At 40.7% G+C, this 14,698-nt stretch overlaps 1 protein-coding gene across 1 annotated transcript; it reads right to left on the reverse strand.

Moving 5' to 3' along the window:
- Positions 1-2,048: 2,048 nt before the first annotated feature.
- Positions 2,049-10,945, reverse strand: LOC119484581 (CCN family member 5-like). The gene is made up of 5 exons (XM_037763481.1): positions 10,778-10,945; positions 8,660-8,876; positions 6,482-6,730; positions 5,196-5,428; positions 2,049-2,578 (listed from the first exon to the last, which is right to left on the reverse strand). The coding sequence occupies exons 1-5, from the start codon at positions 10,943-10,945 to the stop codon at positions 2,291-2,293; spliced, it is 1,155 nt and encodes a 384-aa protein (XP_037619409.1). The 3' UTR covers positions 2,049-2,290.
- Between the last annotated feature and the right edge of the window lie 3,753 nt (positions 10,946-14,698).

The following is a 14,698-nucleotide window of genomic DNA, read 5'->3' on the forward strand; positions in this document are numbered from 1 at the left end:
AAGTTATTGATTAGTTTTCTCTTTTTCGGCGTTGCTCTTTGTAGACGGTCCCTGACCGCTTGTCTTACAGCTGGCTGCACATAGAGACCGATGTGATGTGTCTAGCCAGGAGGACTGGTCGTTGTGATTAATATGAGGTTGTAGCTCGTTGTATACTTTACTATGGCTAGAGAGAGCCGTTGTTTGTGTTTTAACAACGTTTTGGTGATGAGTTATTGATCCAGGAAGTTTGAAATCTGTCAATATCTTTCCAACTTTACCGAAGTACATCATCTAGGGGGGCTCCGTACATCAGCGATGTGTAGACTGTCAGGAATGATTGGAAGAAGTGCTCTATGAAGTAACTCAAGGGAATGAGTTACTAACTCGAGGGAACGAGTTACTAACTCGAGGGAACAGGTTACTAACTTGAGGGAACGGGTTACTAACTCGAGGGAACGGGTTACTAACTCGAGGGAACGGGTTACTAACTCGAGGGAACGAGTTACTAACTCAAGGGAACGGGCTACTAACTCGAGGGAACAAGTTACTAACTCGAGGGAACGATTTAATAAAGACTTTCTCCTAAGGGTCTGGGGGGGCTCCGTACAAATCTGTATGCCACAGCTGAAAATAAAACATACGGTTTCATTTCAGCTGAACTTTAAAGGGGCAATGTGTAATACCTGGCTATCTGCTCGTAGTATGGGGCAGCATTTCACCTCTCCTGAGGTCCATACAATTCTAAATTTACAGTCATCAGTAATTCAAATAAAAAGCCAAATACTAAGTAACAGCAGGCTTGTAATCTTCACGTGTGGCGTCGGCCTATATTGTGTTAACTGTTCCACTAACTGGGGCTGTACCATTGGATTGGTTTGTTTACTGGATTAAATCTAAAGAGGCAGAAATGAGAAAATGACTCCTATTTTTGTTTTCGTACTCCCCGCCGCCAGGAGAATACTTCGAAAGGAGGCAGGGAGGACGAAAAAACACGTGTCGTTTTCTCGTTTCTGCCATTTTGGATTTACTTTAACTATAACTACTTCAACTATCAAAATGTAAACGGACCCCGTACCTCCAACGTGATTGACAAGCCCTCCTGGCGGCTCTACTTCCTGGTACTCTCATGTTGGACTGAGGACAGACTGGACGCTGCAGTGACTCACTATCGCCTCTCGAGGAACAAGTAGTATTACAGGACAGGACAGACTGGGGCTAGCTGGTTAGCATACTCATTTCAGTAGATATCTCTGCAACATGATACGTAGAATAAAATGTTTGACATAATGTCAACACCAGCTTATTTTTCAAATGTTATAAACTCAAATTCTGGCCAGATTGTACACATTGCACCTTTAAAGCAGTAGAGTGAGAGAACTGCATGTTGGTGGTTTTCTGTTCTGTTTGTGAGCACTTAAAGTATGGACATATGTTTTAATCTCAGTAAAATCTGAGTTTGTTAAAGGTCCCATATTGTAAAAAGTTAGATTTTCAGGTCTTTTATATTATAAAGCAGGTTTAAGTGCGATATAAATACTGTTTAACTATCAAAACGCTCAATATACGGAGAAATACACACAGCCCGTAATCAGAAACTGTGCGTTTGAAACAAGCCGTTAGGATTTCTGTCCATTTGTGATGTCACAAATATACAATATTTAGACCATTACACGGTTTTAAATGTAAACATTCAAAATGTGTCCCAGTTTATTTCCTGTTGCAGTGTATGTAAATAACATCAGCTGACAGGAAGTAAACATGGACCCAAGCTGTTTCCTAGCAACGAAATTCCGTTGAAATGCACTAAAACGGAGCGTTTCAGACAGAAGCTGTATACAGGTATATTCAGGCAGACAATATGAGGAAAATAATGTGTTTTTTGAACATTACAGCATGTAAACATGTTCTAGTAGAAACACAAAATACAAGTATGAACCTGAAAATGAGAACGATATGGGACCTTTAAAGAGTGGACAGGATTCAAATGGCAAGATATGGTGATATGATAATTGGTAGAAGCATCAAAATATATAAACATATTGGATAAAATTATGTGAATGTTACCTTTTGCTTGGATTTAAATCTGGATACAGATTACTGCATAAATCTTAGTACATGCTTTCAAATGTGAGTGCTCATACGTATTTGCACATCTGGATACTCAAAAGCGATTGTCAAATGTCAAGTTTCCCATCCTGATTTTAATATTCCCATAATTTTAAAACACTGGCTCAACTATCATGTGTGTACATTTGGTCACTTTCCTCACAGATGGGACCTGCCCATGTTTTCTGGATACACATGCACCTCACAGCCAGGGCAGGACACTCCGGGCAGCTGTGGACGGGGACTGGCGGCAGTTGGAGACGCTGCAGGAGCAGGACTCGATCATCATCACCTGCTGCTGGGTGAGCCTGTCTTGGGGGCAACGGAAAACCATCCGCACCGTCCTGGTGTGGGAGGGGCTGCAGCAGCGCCCCTCCGGACAGGTCAAGGCGCAGAACCTGGGACGGTAGGCTCTGGTGCTCCAGCAGCCCTGCTGTTCAAGCTGAATGGACAGAGGTGAACTATAGCTGCTCTCGCACACCCCCGAGCCCTGAAATACACAGTGACAGGCAGAATTGTAGTAATTATGTGGTTGCTCTTGTTATATGTCCAGTGATGTGTAGGCATTTGTAGATTGGTACATGTTTTATAATCTAAATTGGGACCTTTCTTATCTTGGATTATGGCACCAAATTTGTAACATGAAATATAATGTTTGATAAGGATAAAGTATTCCAAATGTCACTTTTCATTACAGTGTTGTTGTAACAAAGCCTCACCCCTCTTCGCCCCTAAGCCAATCACATGCCGCCAGCCTCTTTTGAGTCCCTCTCCCACTGGACACAAAACCCCACTAACATCCACTAACATCTGGCTGTTGTCTTCAGTGGGAAAGGTTACACTCAGCATTCAATCAAATGTCTCTGCAGTCGTCACGGGTATTCATCGGCTCCATCGACACGCTAATTTTCGCCCCCTTTCAGAGCCACCAGACTTCACTGATAGTCGTCAAACACACTTCATTCAAACTCGACAGAAACAAAATAAAACCCATCAAAACCATCTTTGTTTGTCTCTCCACTGTTCGACCAATCACCAACTCTGGTTTGGTCTAAATAAACCTGTAATTCACAGAGTTAGATGTGAATAGAAACAGCTGTTATATGCGCTCCTCAAAGCCACGAGACTCCAGTCAGATAACAGTCGTTTTAGCTTGCTGATCGTGATTGTTGTAAAACACACTTCATTCAAACTTAACAAAACAAAATAAAACTTTTCAAAAAACGCCTTTGTTGGTCTTTCCACTGTTCCTAAAATCACTAACTCTGGTTTGAGAGTTTGCAACTGAATAAGGAACCGATCTTAAAAAAGGTAACCACATTTTCACTGTTTACTGACCCTCATTTCCGGCGTGTTCATAATGTTGAACGTGACACACCAGAAAATATAACAGAAAGGCATACTCGTCTACTGGCAATGGGAAAGGAGTCTATCACCTATTTTAGCGGGTTTTACCATGTTTAAAAAACCTGCATATACATGCTAATTTTGGTGGGAAAAGGGTATTAGCAGGCTCAATACCAGAGGGTCCAACTGCAGACCTCAGGTTTGCAAGGTCAAAGAGTTTTCACTTTTTCTGTGGCTTTTTATTTCACTCATAGCAGACCTATTACAGAGTAGGATCCTACATAATGCTCACATCTGACATTAGTGGGCTAATTTACCTCATAATAATGACCCTGCTGTATCCTTTGATATTGTGTTTATCACCAATGTTACAGTACCATTGCCTTCTCATCATGAGTAGGAAAGAGTTCTATATCTTTTTGGATTTTTGAGTTTTGAAGGCAGTGTGAGTTTAGGCATACACAATTCACAAAAATCAAACACTGCTATTGACAACACAAGTGAGGATCATGGTTGTATAAATGTTAGCTTCTCCAACAGGCTAACATCACATGCATTTTACCTGTTGTCTGCCATGTTATAATTATTTGGATAATTTAGGATTATGCCATAGACCTAGTGTTAAACCAGCTGTCTGCTGTGATGCCAGCTGGCTTTGTGTATTTCTTTTTGGCTTCTCTAGCTAACAGGAGCTTGCTTGCAGTGACATGACTTGTATCCGGTGACATTCCTAGTCATTGCTGCATTCCACCAAAGTATCCCAATAAGCCATGCCGGTGAGCCAGCGTGGAATATGCAGCTGTACATGCTATAGCAAGTAATATAGCCGTCATGAGTGTTATCACCTCCACCTGTGTAGCTTTACATCTAGAGGCCACGGGGTCATTTGGGGGCAAGTGGCAAAGCTGAACCTGCTGGCAACACACGGTACTGAGTAACTTAGAAATTAATATAATTCTGGATTAAACCTGCAGTAGGCAGTATATTTTTGGCATCATTGGGCGAAAAATCCCATAATAACCTTTCAGCATATTGTAATTCAAGTGTTCTGAGAGAAAACTAGACTTCTGCTCCTCCTCATGGCTCTGTTTTCAGGCTTTAGAAAACGGAAGACTTTGACCAATCACAGGCCATTTCATTGAGAGAGCGTTCCTATTGGCTGTGCTCCGGTCATGTGACCGGTGCTTGGTATTCCCTGAAGAAATCTCAACATAGCTGCCGGGTCAAAAAAACATTCTCATTTTACAGCTAAACCGTGCTCTACAAGATGATTCTGAAGACATTTGAGGAGAGAAATAGGCATTAACGTAACATCATACTGATTCATATTTGATCAGCGCTGCCTAGTTTGACCGTTTGGTCGGAGTTCGCGAGTGATTGACAGCCGGCCCTCATAAACGACAGCTGGACAGCAGACCTCAGATCAGCTCTTACTGCTTGTTTTCGTTATTCATTTAACTTTTTGATGACTTTTATACACAGTATTTTACATTATTTCTAGATGATTATTTCTTTTGTAATGTCTTTATTTATATAATATTTTTGAGTTCCACTAGTCAAATCAAGACAATTTTATTTATGTAGCGCCAAATCAAAACAGAAGTTATTTAATGACTTTTCATATCAGCTCAGACAAGCAGTACATCACCGAAAGCATTTGCTGATGGTATACACGTTCTTGGGTGGAACCTTTACTTTGAAATGTATTAACAAATGTTTGATCACTGGAACTGATTCATGTGTGTCAATAATGCACTGACCGGCTGCAGCCTTCGAAGCCCCGGCAGCAGTGTCTGGCACGGCCTGACCTGGCACAGTCTGGTCTCGGTCTGCAAGCGGCAAGCCCAGTTCCTGTTTGAGGTGCGGGTGGAGACACCTGGGCCACAGCTGTGGGAGCAGGGGCTCCAGTCTGAGGTCCACTCGATACAGTTGGAGATCAAGCCAAACGATGGACCGGACAGCCCACCCCCGTAGTCCTGACGCGTCTGCTCTGCTGGAAAGAAACACCGAAGAGAAAAATATTTGCACTGTGCATCGAGCTGAAAGTTGTTTGAAGTGGGCAGCTTTGATGAGAACTCATGAGTCGGAAGATTCAGCACATACATGAATGGCAGTCTGAAATGTTGTAAACTTCCGCTGGGGTGAGTGAGGTCAGTTTGCTAAGAATAGTGCTCACAGATGTTTCACACAGATGTTTAGTCTTCCTGACACCTCTTTGGTATTGATATCTGTTTATTTCGTCACTACCCAAAAGTGAGCTGAAACATTCTGGTTGTTGACTGTGGGTCCATGTATCCAAACACCTGCTGACCTGAATTTTAAAGGTCCCATATTATGCTAATTTTCAGGATCATACTTGTATTTTGTGTTTCTACTAGGACATGTTTACATGCTGTAATGTTCAAAAAACACAGTATTTTCCTCATACTGTCGGCCTGAATATGCCTGTATTTACCCTCTGTCTTAAACGCTCCGTTTTAGCGCATTGCGACGGAATTGCGACGAAATTGCAACAGAATTGCGTTGCTAGGCAACAGCTTGGGTCCATGTGTACTTCCTGTCAGCTGATGACATTCATATACACTGCAACCAGGAATAAACTGGGACACATTTAGAATGTTTACATTTAAATCTGTGTAAAGGGTATAAATGTTGTATATTTGTGACATCACAAATGGACAGAAATCCTGATGGCTGGTTTCAAATGCAGAGTTTCTGAATACGAGCTATGTGTATTTCCCTGTGGATTGAGCGTTTCGATACTTTCACAGTATTTATATAGGACTTAAGCCTGCTTTATATTAAAAAAAAACATGAAAAACTCACGTTTTTATAATATGGGACCTTTAAAGCAGCTTTTAAAGCAGCTTTTTTTAGAGCTGGCAGGGATCTGACGCAAATGCTTCTTCAGTCTTCAAAAAGTAACTATATCTGACGCTTTTACTCTTTTATGAGTCTTAACAGCCAGACTTGTTGTTACAGTTATTATTCTGACAATCTAACCATTGTTGAAATGTGTTTCCGGTCTTCTATTGATCATCAATACCTGTTGATGGATTTGTGGAAATGCTGTTGTCCATGCCATCACACACCCATTCTTTGCAGCAGCGCCCTGGTAGACGCACCAGCTGAGGGGTGGGGCATTTATCGACAGGCCTCTGCAGATCATCACTGCACAGGGGCACGCAGGTCACCCCTCCTCCCAGGCAGTGGCAGAGCTGGGCACAGGAAGGTTGAAATACCTGTCCCTCCTCCAGCCTCCGGCCATTCATCTCACAGCCCAGCTCATTCAGACCTTATCATCATAGCAAAGGGAGGGGAAGAGGAGGGAATGTTATGTGGGTGGAAGTGCCACGCTGCATCACTTCTGTGCCAAGCATGAGGTGAGTTATGTGAAACGTGTGCAGACAAAGGACCTGCGGGAAACAGGTTGTTATGCAAATCATTACTGTAACAAGTTAGCCAGAGATTCTTCGGTATATGCATCAGTACAGTCAGGAATGGAGTCACTGGCCTGTTTCATCAAATAACTTAAAACAGTTCCCGTAAATAGTGATAGCAGTGGTTGCCTAATAGTAGTAGTAGTAGTAGAAGGCAATATCAGTACTATCAGTAGCAGTAGTTGCAGCAGCAGTAGTAATATACTACTGTATGGTAGTACGCTACCAATACTTCTGTCCAGCCCAGTTACCAGGAGAAAATGTTGGCATTATATGTTGCTGTAAACCGTTTTTGCATTCAGTCAGAGCAAGTGACTAGTAGTATATCGAGCAACCGTTATTGAAAATTACGTGGTATAGTATAACAAGGGTGAAAGTGGATGGGTCAAACAAATAGAGGACTGTCACCAAGGAGGCCGCTGTTCATGTCCCGTATGAAACAAAAAGTCAGTGATTGACTTTACGCTTGTTATACAATGCCGTAAGAAAGTCCCCTCAGGGCGGGTGTTATTTATTCACGCTAGTTACGTTGTTACATTACGCTGTCACAGTACGTTGTTACATAACAACAGGGCAGCTGTGGCTCAGAGATAGAGCATGTTGCCCACCAATCAGAAGGTTGGTAGTTTGATCCCCGGCTCCTCCAGTCCACTGGTCGAAGTGTCCTTGGGCAAGGCACTTAACCCCAGACAGCTGCCGAAGGCTGAGTCACACCGGTGTGTGAATGAGTATTTAGATTAGATCCTGATGGGCACCTTGGCACCTTGTCTCTGCCATCAGTGTATGAATGTGTGCGTGAACGGCTGAATGCAGACATGTAGTGTAAAGTGATTTGAGTAGTCGGAAAACTAGAAAGGCGCTAAATAAATGCAAGTCCATTTACTATTTACAATGTTATTGTTGTTACTTACGTTGTTATGGTTGTTCCATTCCGTTCTGTTCTGTTATGTTACGTTACGTTCTGTTCTGTTACGTTACCTTACATTGTTACTATACGTTTTTACATTACATTGTTATGGTTATGTTACGTCGTTATGTTACGTCGTTATGTTACGTTGTTATGTAACGTCGTCATGTTACGTTGTTATGTCACGTCGTTAAGTTACGTTAAGTTGTTAGGTTACATTGTTATGTTACGTTGTTACGTTATTATATTTGTTACCTTACGTTGTTATGGTTGTTACATAACGCTGTCCCGTAACGTCGTCCCATTACGTCGTCACGTTACGTCGTCACGTTACGTTGCTATGTTACGTTGTTATGTTACTTCATTATGTTACTTCGTTATGTTACGTTGTTATGTTATTTTTTAACACATACCATTATCTTTTTTCCAACCTTAACCAAGTAGCCTTGTTTTGTTGCCTAAACTTTATTGTTTCACAGCGTTAATCCTGTATCAATGTGCGTTCCTGGGTTTCTGCAAGCATGATACGAGGCTGATAGGAAAGGTATTTATGAGATGTGTTTTTGGTTGAGAAACGTCGACATTCAGCGTATCCGTGGTTTACAGAAACAAACAATGCCAACATTTTTTCTGGCGACTGGGTTGTTCTGTCATATTATCATTACATTATTCAAAGATATTTAATTTACCCTCATCGAATGTTTGGAAATTTTGCTTGAAAAATGACAAATGATTAATGATAACACACGAGAGGTAGAAAACAGGTGCTATAGTAGTAATAGTAATGGCATAGCAATTGAAGTTTTGTCAGTATTAGTAGTACTTGCGGCCCTAATCCAAACCAATCTGTTTCAGTTTGAGTGTATTCTGTTCGCACCGACACACTGTCCCGGCCCTCCAGGGAAGCTAGCGCTGTAGTCACACTGCAGCCCTCGCTGGGTGTCACAGGGCAGCCAGTGGGTGCAGGCCTCGCCCTCCTGCCTGGCACACACCTGGCAGCACCCGCAGCTGTCTAACATCAGAGGAACGCCAACAGGGCAGCGCGGCATGGTGGGAGGGCACTGACATGGCCCAGAGCACAATTGGCACCACACCTAAGGAGTGAGAGTAAAACAAGACACAGCTGCTCTTTACACTGTTGTTCAGTAATATTTGGCTCCACCGGTGCTGGAGTGGATTTGGCACTAAGACGTGTTATGTAAACGTAATCACACACAATTTCCTACTTCCTACTGTTTCTGAAAAGACATGATTTTCCAAGCAGCACACACAACTCTTTTATATTTTTAGGATTTGGGTGAACTGACCCTTTAATTGAAATATCATATGTTGTCTCTGCATGCTATACTAATGATCTACAGTAGAAGTCAGTGTGAGTCATATGTATTCCTATGCAGCTCTGCAAACAGCATCATAAGATAAGATAAGATAAGATATCCCTTTATTAGTCCCACGTGGGGAAATTTGCAATCATGTGACAGTAGTGTAGGTTGTTCAAGAGTCATACGATTCCAAAGAAATCGATTTTCATTCATACTGCTTTGACTAATGCTGTGTAATTGCAATGGAATTAAAAACCTGCTGTACAGGTGTGGCTGCGGTAAGCTTTCACTTACAGAGAAAATGGAGTTTTGCATTCTGCGCATGTTGAACAGGCGGAATAACAACAAGTGTCAGAGCCCCGTCCCCGTATGTTCTCAAGGGAAAGCCCCATTTAAAACGATTGGGTGTGACTTTCATCTGTAACTCTATCATCATATTAGCATAGCCTATCAAATATTTCCCAGTGTGTCAATATTCTTTGACAATCAGAAAGGTTCAGAACCAAATAATCCACATCTACAGATCCTTCCATCATTACAGAGGGAGAGCAGTTCTTGGGAAAACACTTTGACTGATTTTACAATCAGAGAGTGAAGGCTTATTATGACTATTAATTGACTAATATTAGAAAGTTATTTTTTATTTCCATGTCCAAGGGTCAGCGACCTGCGGCTCCGGAACCACTCTTTAGCCCCTCTCCAGTGGCTCCCTGTGGATTTTTAAAAATGGAAATGAATAACTGTTTTTTGTTTACATTTTTATTTTTATTTATCATCATCACATCAAATCTATCTGAGATTTCGAGAATAAAGTCATAATATTATAAAGTAGTAATTTTACGTGTGATTTTCTTTTTTTCTCGTAAAGTTATGACTTTATTCTCGTAATATTACAACTTTTTTTCTCGTAATATTATGACTTTATTCTGTAAATCTCAGATGTTTTTTTCCCTCAATGTGACACTAATACTCTGTAGTACATTTGCATTTTGGTCCTCACTGCATTAGACTTACATACTATATACTTAGACTATAAACTGTGTTACCTTCATCACAATGCTAAAATGTTTTGCGGCTCCAGACAGATTTGTTTTGCCTAAAATGGCTCTTTTGATAGGAAAGGTTGCTGACCCCTGTCCATGTCAAACATTTGGCTCATTCCACATGTGATTTTTACTAGACGTTGTTATATATCAAGCATCACAAGCAAAAATCAAAACATCAATTATAACATATTATTTGCTCCACATACTTTCAAATAACACATTATGTGAGATAAAAAAACAATAAATGAACAAATAAAATAAGAAAATACATTATTGATATGTTCATCAGTATAGACGTCAGCCGTTTTGAGGGAATTACACAAAAAACTCCTGTCGTAACTCAAACTGCCGCTGTTATTCCCCTCATGGTATGACCTCATGGTATACCACTTTCAATAATCATGATCTATGTCATTATGAAAACCACAGGGATTTCCCCTTCCAAACCGTCAAGATGAAAGCAAGCATTCACATTTCACACACACCATAGTTTACCATGTCACCATGCAGAGAACTGTGACAATATCTCCAAGTAATTACATCACCACTGAGAGAGGGACTTTACTTTTGTGGCTAACGATATGACCCATCATTTTACAGATATAAGGATGTAAATATGCGTCTCACCTGAGTGATGATACACAACAGCAAAGAGCAAACCAGCTGGGTGTCTCTTCTGTCCATCTTCCTCACCTCTGCCTTCTGTGCTTCTTTTGTCCAGTTTCCCTCCCTTCTTTTTTTTCTCCTCCCCTGGAGAAAAGTGTAGATGTATTTATTAAAGCTGCCTCGCTCCATTCATTTATATAGTCTAGGTTCTGATGTCACGGACGGTGGACTGCAAAGTAAATAGTTACTGGAGAAGAATAAAAACTCCCAGGCCTATCTACACATTTCTGCAGCAACCCTTTCACCACTGCCATCCTTTGCCCTGGATAGTCCTCACCTGCAATATGCTGCTGAAAGGTGCTTACTGTAGTTAGACAATATTTTTTGGGATGGCTGACGAAATAGAGTTGAAAGCTAATGTAGGCACAATAATCAACTTCCTTTTAAAGAAAAGCTCTTTGACACTTCTTACTTCTTTTCTTCAACTTATTATTGTATTTTTCTGACTTAAACGCTAACATTAACATCGCCCCTTTCTCTCAATATTTCCATTAAGACAATTGTCTTGACCTAATGCTTCAATTAAAGCCGTCAGCCGGAACCAGTCTTTTATTCTACAGGCATTGAACTCAGAATGACTGCACCAGGGAACACTTGTTATTTTAAAAGTTGTGCTTTCTTTTATTAATTATATAACATGCTGTTACCTGCCCATTGCACTATTGCATATTGCATATTTGTATGTTGATGATGCACTGATTTATCTGCCGAACATTTGTAATGGAAGATATTCGCCTTGCTGACTGCCATCAGCCTATCGGCAAATATGATGACATTCACCGATGGCAGTGGCCGATGTTTATATGTTGTGTTGCATCAATTTTGCGCCTGCTAAATGTTCTGTTGGTTATTTGCGGTCAGTCTAGGACAACAGCAACCAGCTGCTGAGCTACTGGCTGGAAACGAATCTGGCATGACAACGGGTGCCGTGGTCACCTGTGGTTGGTTTACAAATAAAAGTGATAGAAAAAGTTGGCCCTGTGGGAGTAAAGATCGGCGACAAAAACGTTGTTATGTTCAATAAAAAATGAAGCGGTAGGCTAAAACAACGGCTAAAAAAACGGATTAACAAAAATAAATAAAAAAAATGCTAAAATGTTTACCCAAATAAACTTGGGGCGGCCCGCCAGCGCAGCGCAACTATCATTGCTAGTGTCAGACCGACGCAGTTGTCATTTTCTAGCCCAGCGCCCACGTTGTGTAAGTAGCCAATATACTTGCGCCCATCTGTGTGCCAATTGGTAAGTTACTTTAAAATTGAGGTGTGGTCAGCCGCATTGTTGGCGCATTGCTAACTTGAGGCAGCAGAACTAAGGTTCACAAATATATTTCTGACGCACACACAAATATGTCTTGTTTTACATAAATGTAATATAAATCCACAAATATATGTGTTTAAAAGTATTTGCAATTTTCATCAAAACCACATTTGGATTGGCTGTAACTCCATTTACAAACTGCTTGTCATGTGTGAACTTCATTGCATCTGTATGTGGGCTTTTTGAGACTTTAACAGGGAATTATCTGTAGCCAATCAGAAGTCTCCCTCCTTTTCAGCCAATCACATGAGCGTGCCCCCACGAGGATATGTATGACTTGCGGAAATGCCCGCCCCTACTTTTTTTCCACCTTCCGTTTTGTCCCAACTGGCAACATGATCACTGATGAAACAAAGATACCACGCGATACCAATGTCGTTATACTGTTGCTAGAAGTAGGAACTGAACGTATGATATCTTCCACAGATATAAAGAAAATATTAAATTTGGACCCGTCAACATTTTTAGAATGATTAATTTACAGTCATATTATTGTATTTGAGGAGAGCCACACTTCTATTTGGCACCTTTCTAAAAGCTCTGTGGATGTGTTTTTTTTTTATTTTTTAAATGATTCGTCTACATAAAAATGTTATCATTATAACCTTTACGTTTCGATTACACTTAAGTCCAGGCAGGCTGCATGTCAGATCATGTTACATGTGACTACGAGGAAAGGAAAAACTGGAATTTTGTTCTTTAAATCCTTTAAATTGCGAAGGCCTCGTTTTTTGCAAGTATAATATGCCTCCATTTTTTAAGGTGACATGCTTGCTTTTTTATTAACAGCATTTACTTGTACTTTTACGTTCAATACTTAAGTACTGTAGCCTCCCCTCACTAAGTAGGCTACAAGACATTAGCCAGCTTTGTTTGTACTTTATCAGCAGGTAGTACACGGGCTACTGTAGGCTGTAGCCAACGGCAAAACAACAAAACCTCACTGCTTTGCTGTATACTCTCTGCCAAGCATCCTGCTTAGCCCGCACTTAACATCTGACTCTAACCTCCGAGTAACAGGAAAAACAACAAGATGTCCTCTCTAACTCTCTCTGCCAATCAGAAGCACACTATCCCTCCCCAATTACTGTCATAGGCAGTTGACAACTGACTGACAGGCTTTACAGTGTTCAAGCAAAAAACATGTTCACTGGCATCTGCCGTAACTCTCTTAAAATAAGCTGGGCTAATTTGTTGAACAGTAAAACACATATAACAGTTTAACACTATCATGTTACTCAGTTCATCACATTTCATATCAGAGCATTTCTTTTGATATTTAAGTACTATAAATATCACATATCTCATCATCCCTCTGTGTGCGAGTGTAGACGTAGGCTACTTCAAAGTTTCCATGCCCTCTTCCCTTAAAAGGCGGCATTTTGAGGCTGATGGATCCGCACGTCACGCACCGCCTCTCCAGCAGTGTCCATGGGTAATGCAGCTCCGGAGGATTCCGCTCAGCCGGTCCGAACCCCCCCTGGTGGGTTGCATCGGAAACCAATAGCCTACAGTTTTCATTATTTATCAATATCATATTTAGCCTAGTGCTTAACATATAATGAATTTTGCCCTCCCCACCAAGAGGGCCCACTGGCCAAGGACCACATACTGTATATATCTGCTTGCACACTTTCACTTTGCACACAAGCAGATCCGTTGACACGTTGGTTTAATTAATGTTACGCCCAAAACACACCTATGATTAATTAAGAGAAAAAATACAATACTTTGCATCCAGATTATGCACCGTTTAACTAGCAACAGTAGAGTTGGATATGTCCTAAATGCATTTGCATTTATATCATCAGTCAGTCAGTCAGTCTCTCTGCTATCTATCTATCTATCTATCTATCTATCTATATTTTCCTGCTTACTATTGAGTAAATGTGTCTATTAAATGGGAAAAGGCTAATGAATGAGTGATGAAGCCAGTGATTTCGAACACAGCTAATGTGTTTACAGATTTCTGCTGACACCAAGTGGCTGAAAGTATAAATACATTTTCCTTAAAGACAAAAAAAACAAACCATTTCACATCATCTTAATCAACACTATTTATTACAGATTTAATTCAGGTCAATTAAAACAGTTGCTGGACTGCTGTATGTGTGTGTTTGTATGTGTATGTATGTGTATGTGGGTGTAGGCCAACTATGTGTCATGATGTGAATGAGTGCTGATGACTGATGACTGAATATTTGCAGCTACAAAGACAGAACACTAGAGTAGACCTGGCAGAAACAATGATGGGTATTTGTCACCACCTAGTGGTTGAATTAGATCAATAAATACTCTGGTGAGCAGCTTCCTTCACTAATCTTACAGTAAAACTGTATTTTCTACACAAGCACTCTTTCCCTGACAGACTTAAATGATACCTACTGTACTTTAATTGGTGTGAATGCTGGAAGCATCTGCCCAAAAAAATCTTTATTATTCTTCCATACCCTTTTTACTTCCACATTTGTCAACATAGAAACTTAATTCAAACATTTAAATGTTCAGCTCAATTACTATTATAATTACTTTTCTAATTCATACCTTTTCATAGTTTCAGAAA

The sequence above is a fragment of the Sebastes umbrosus genome, chromosome 1 (assembly GCF_015220745.1).
Source record: "Sebastes umbrosus isolate fSebUmb1 chromosome 1, fSebUmb1.pri, whole genome shotgun sequence".
Lineage (NCBI taxonomy): Eukaryota > Metazoa > Chordata > Actinopteri > Perciformes > Sebastidae > Sebastes > Sebastes umbrosus.

What these genes read in the sequence shown, in the direction of transcription:
- LOC119484581 (XM_037763481.1), bottom strand. Translation starts at nt 10,945, where the DNA reads ATGGAGCGAGGCAGCTTTAATAAATACATCTACACTTTTCTCCAGGGG. An exon ending in TGTTGTGTATCATCACTCAG is followed by an intron (nt 8,877 to 10,777) that starts GTGAGACGCATA and finishes CTCACTCCTTAG; the next exon opens with GTGTGGTGCCAATTGTGCTC. An exon ending in TTCCACAAATCCATCAACAG is followed by an intron (nt 5,429 to 6,481) that starts GTATTGATGATC and finishes GTTTCTTTCCAG; the next exon opens with CAGAGCAGACGCGTCAGGAC.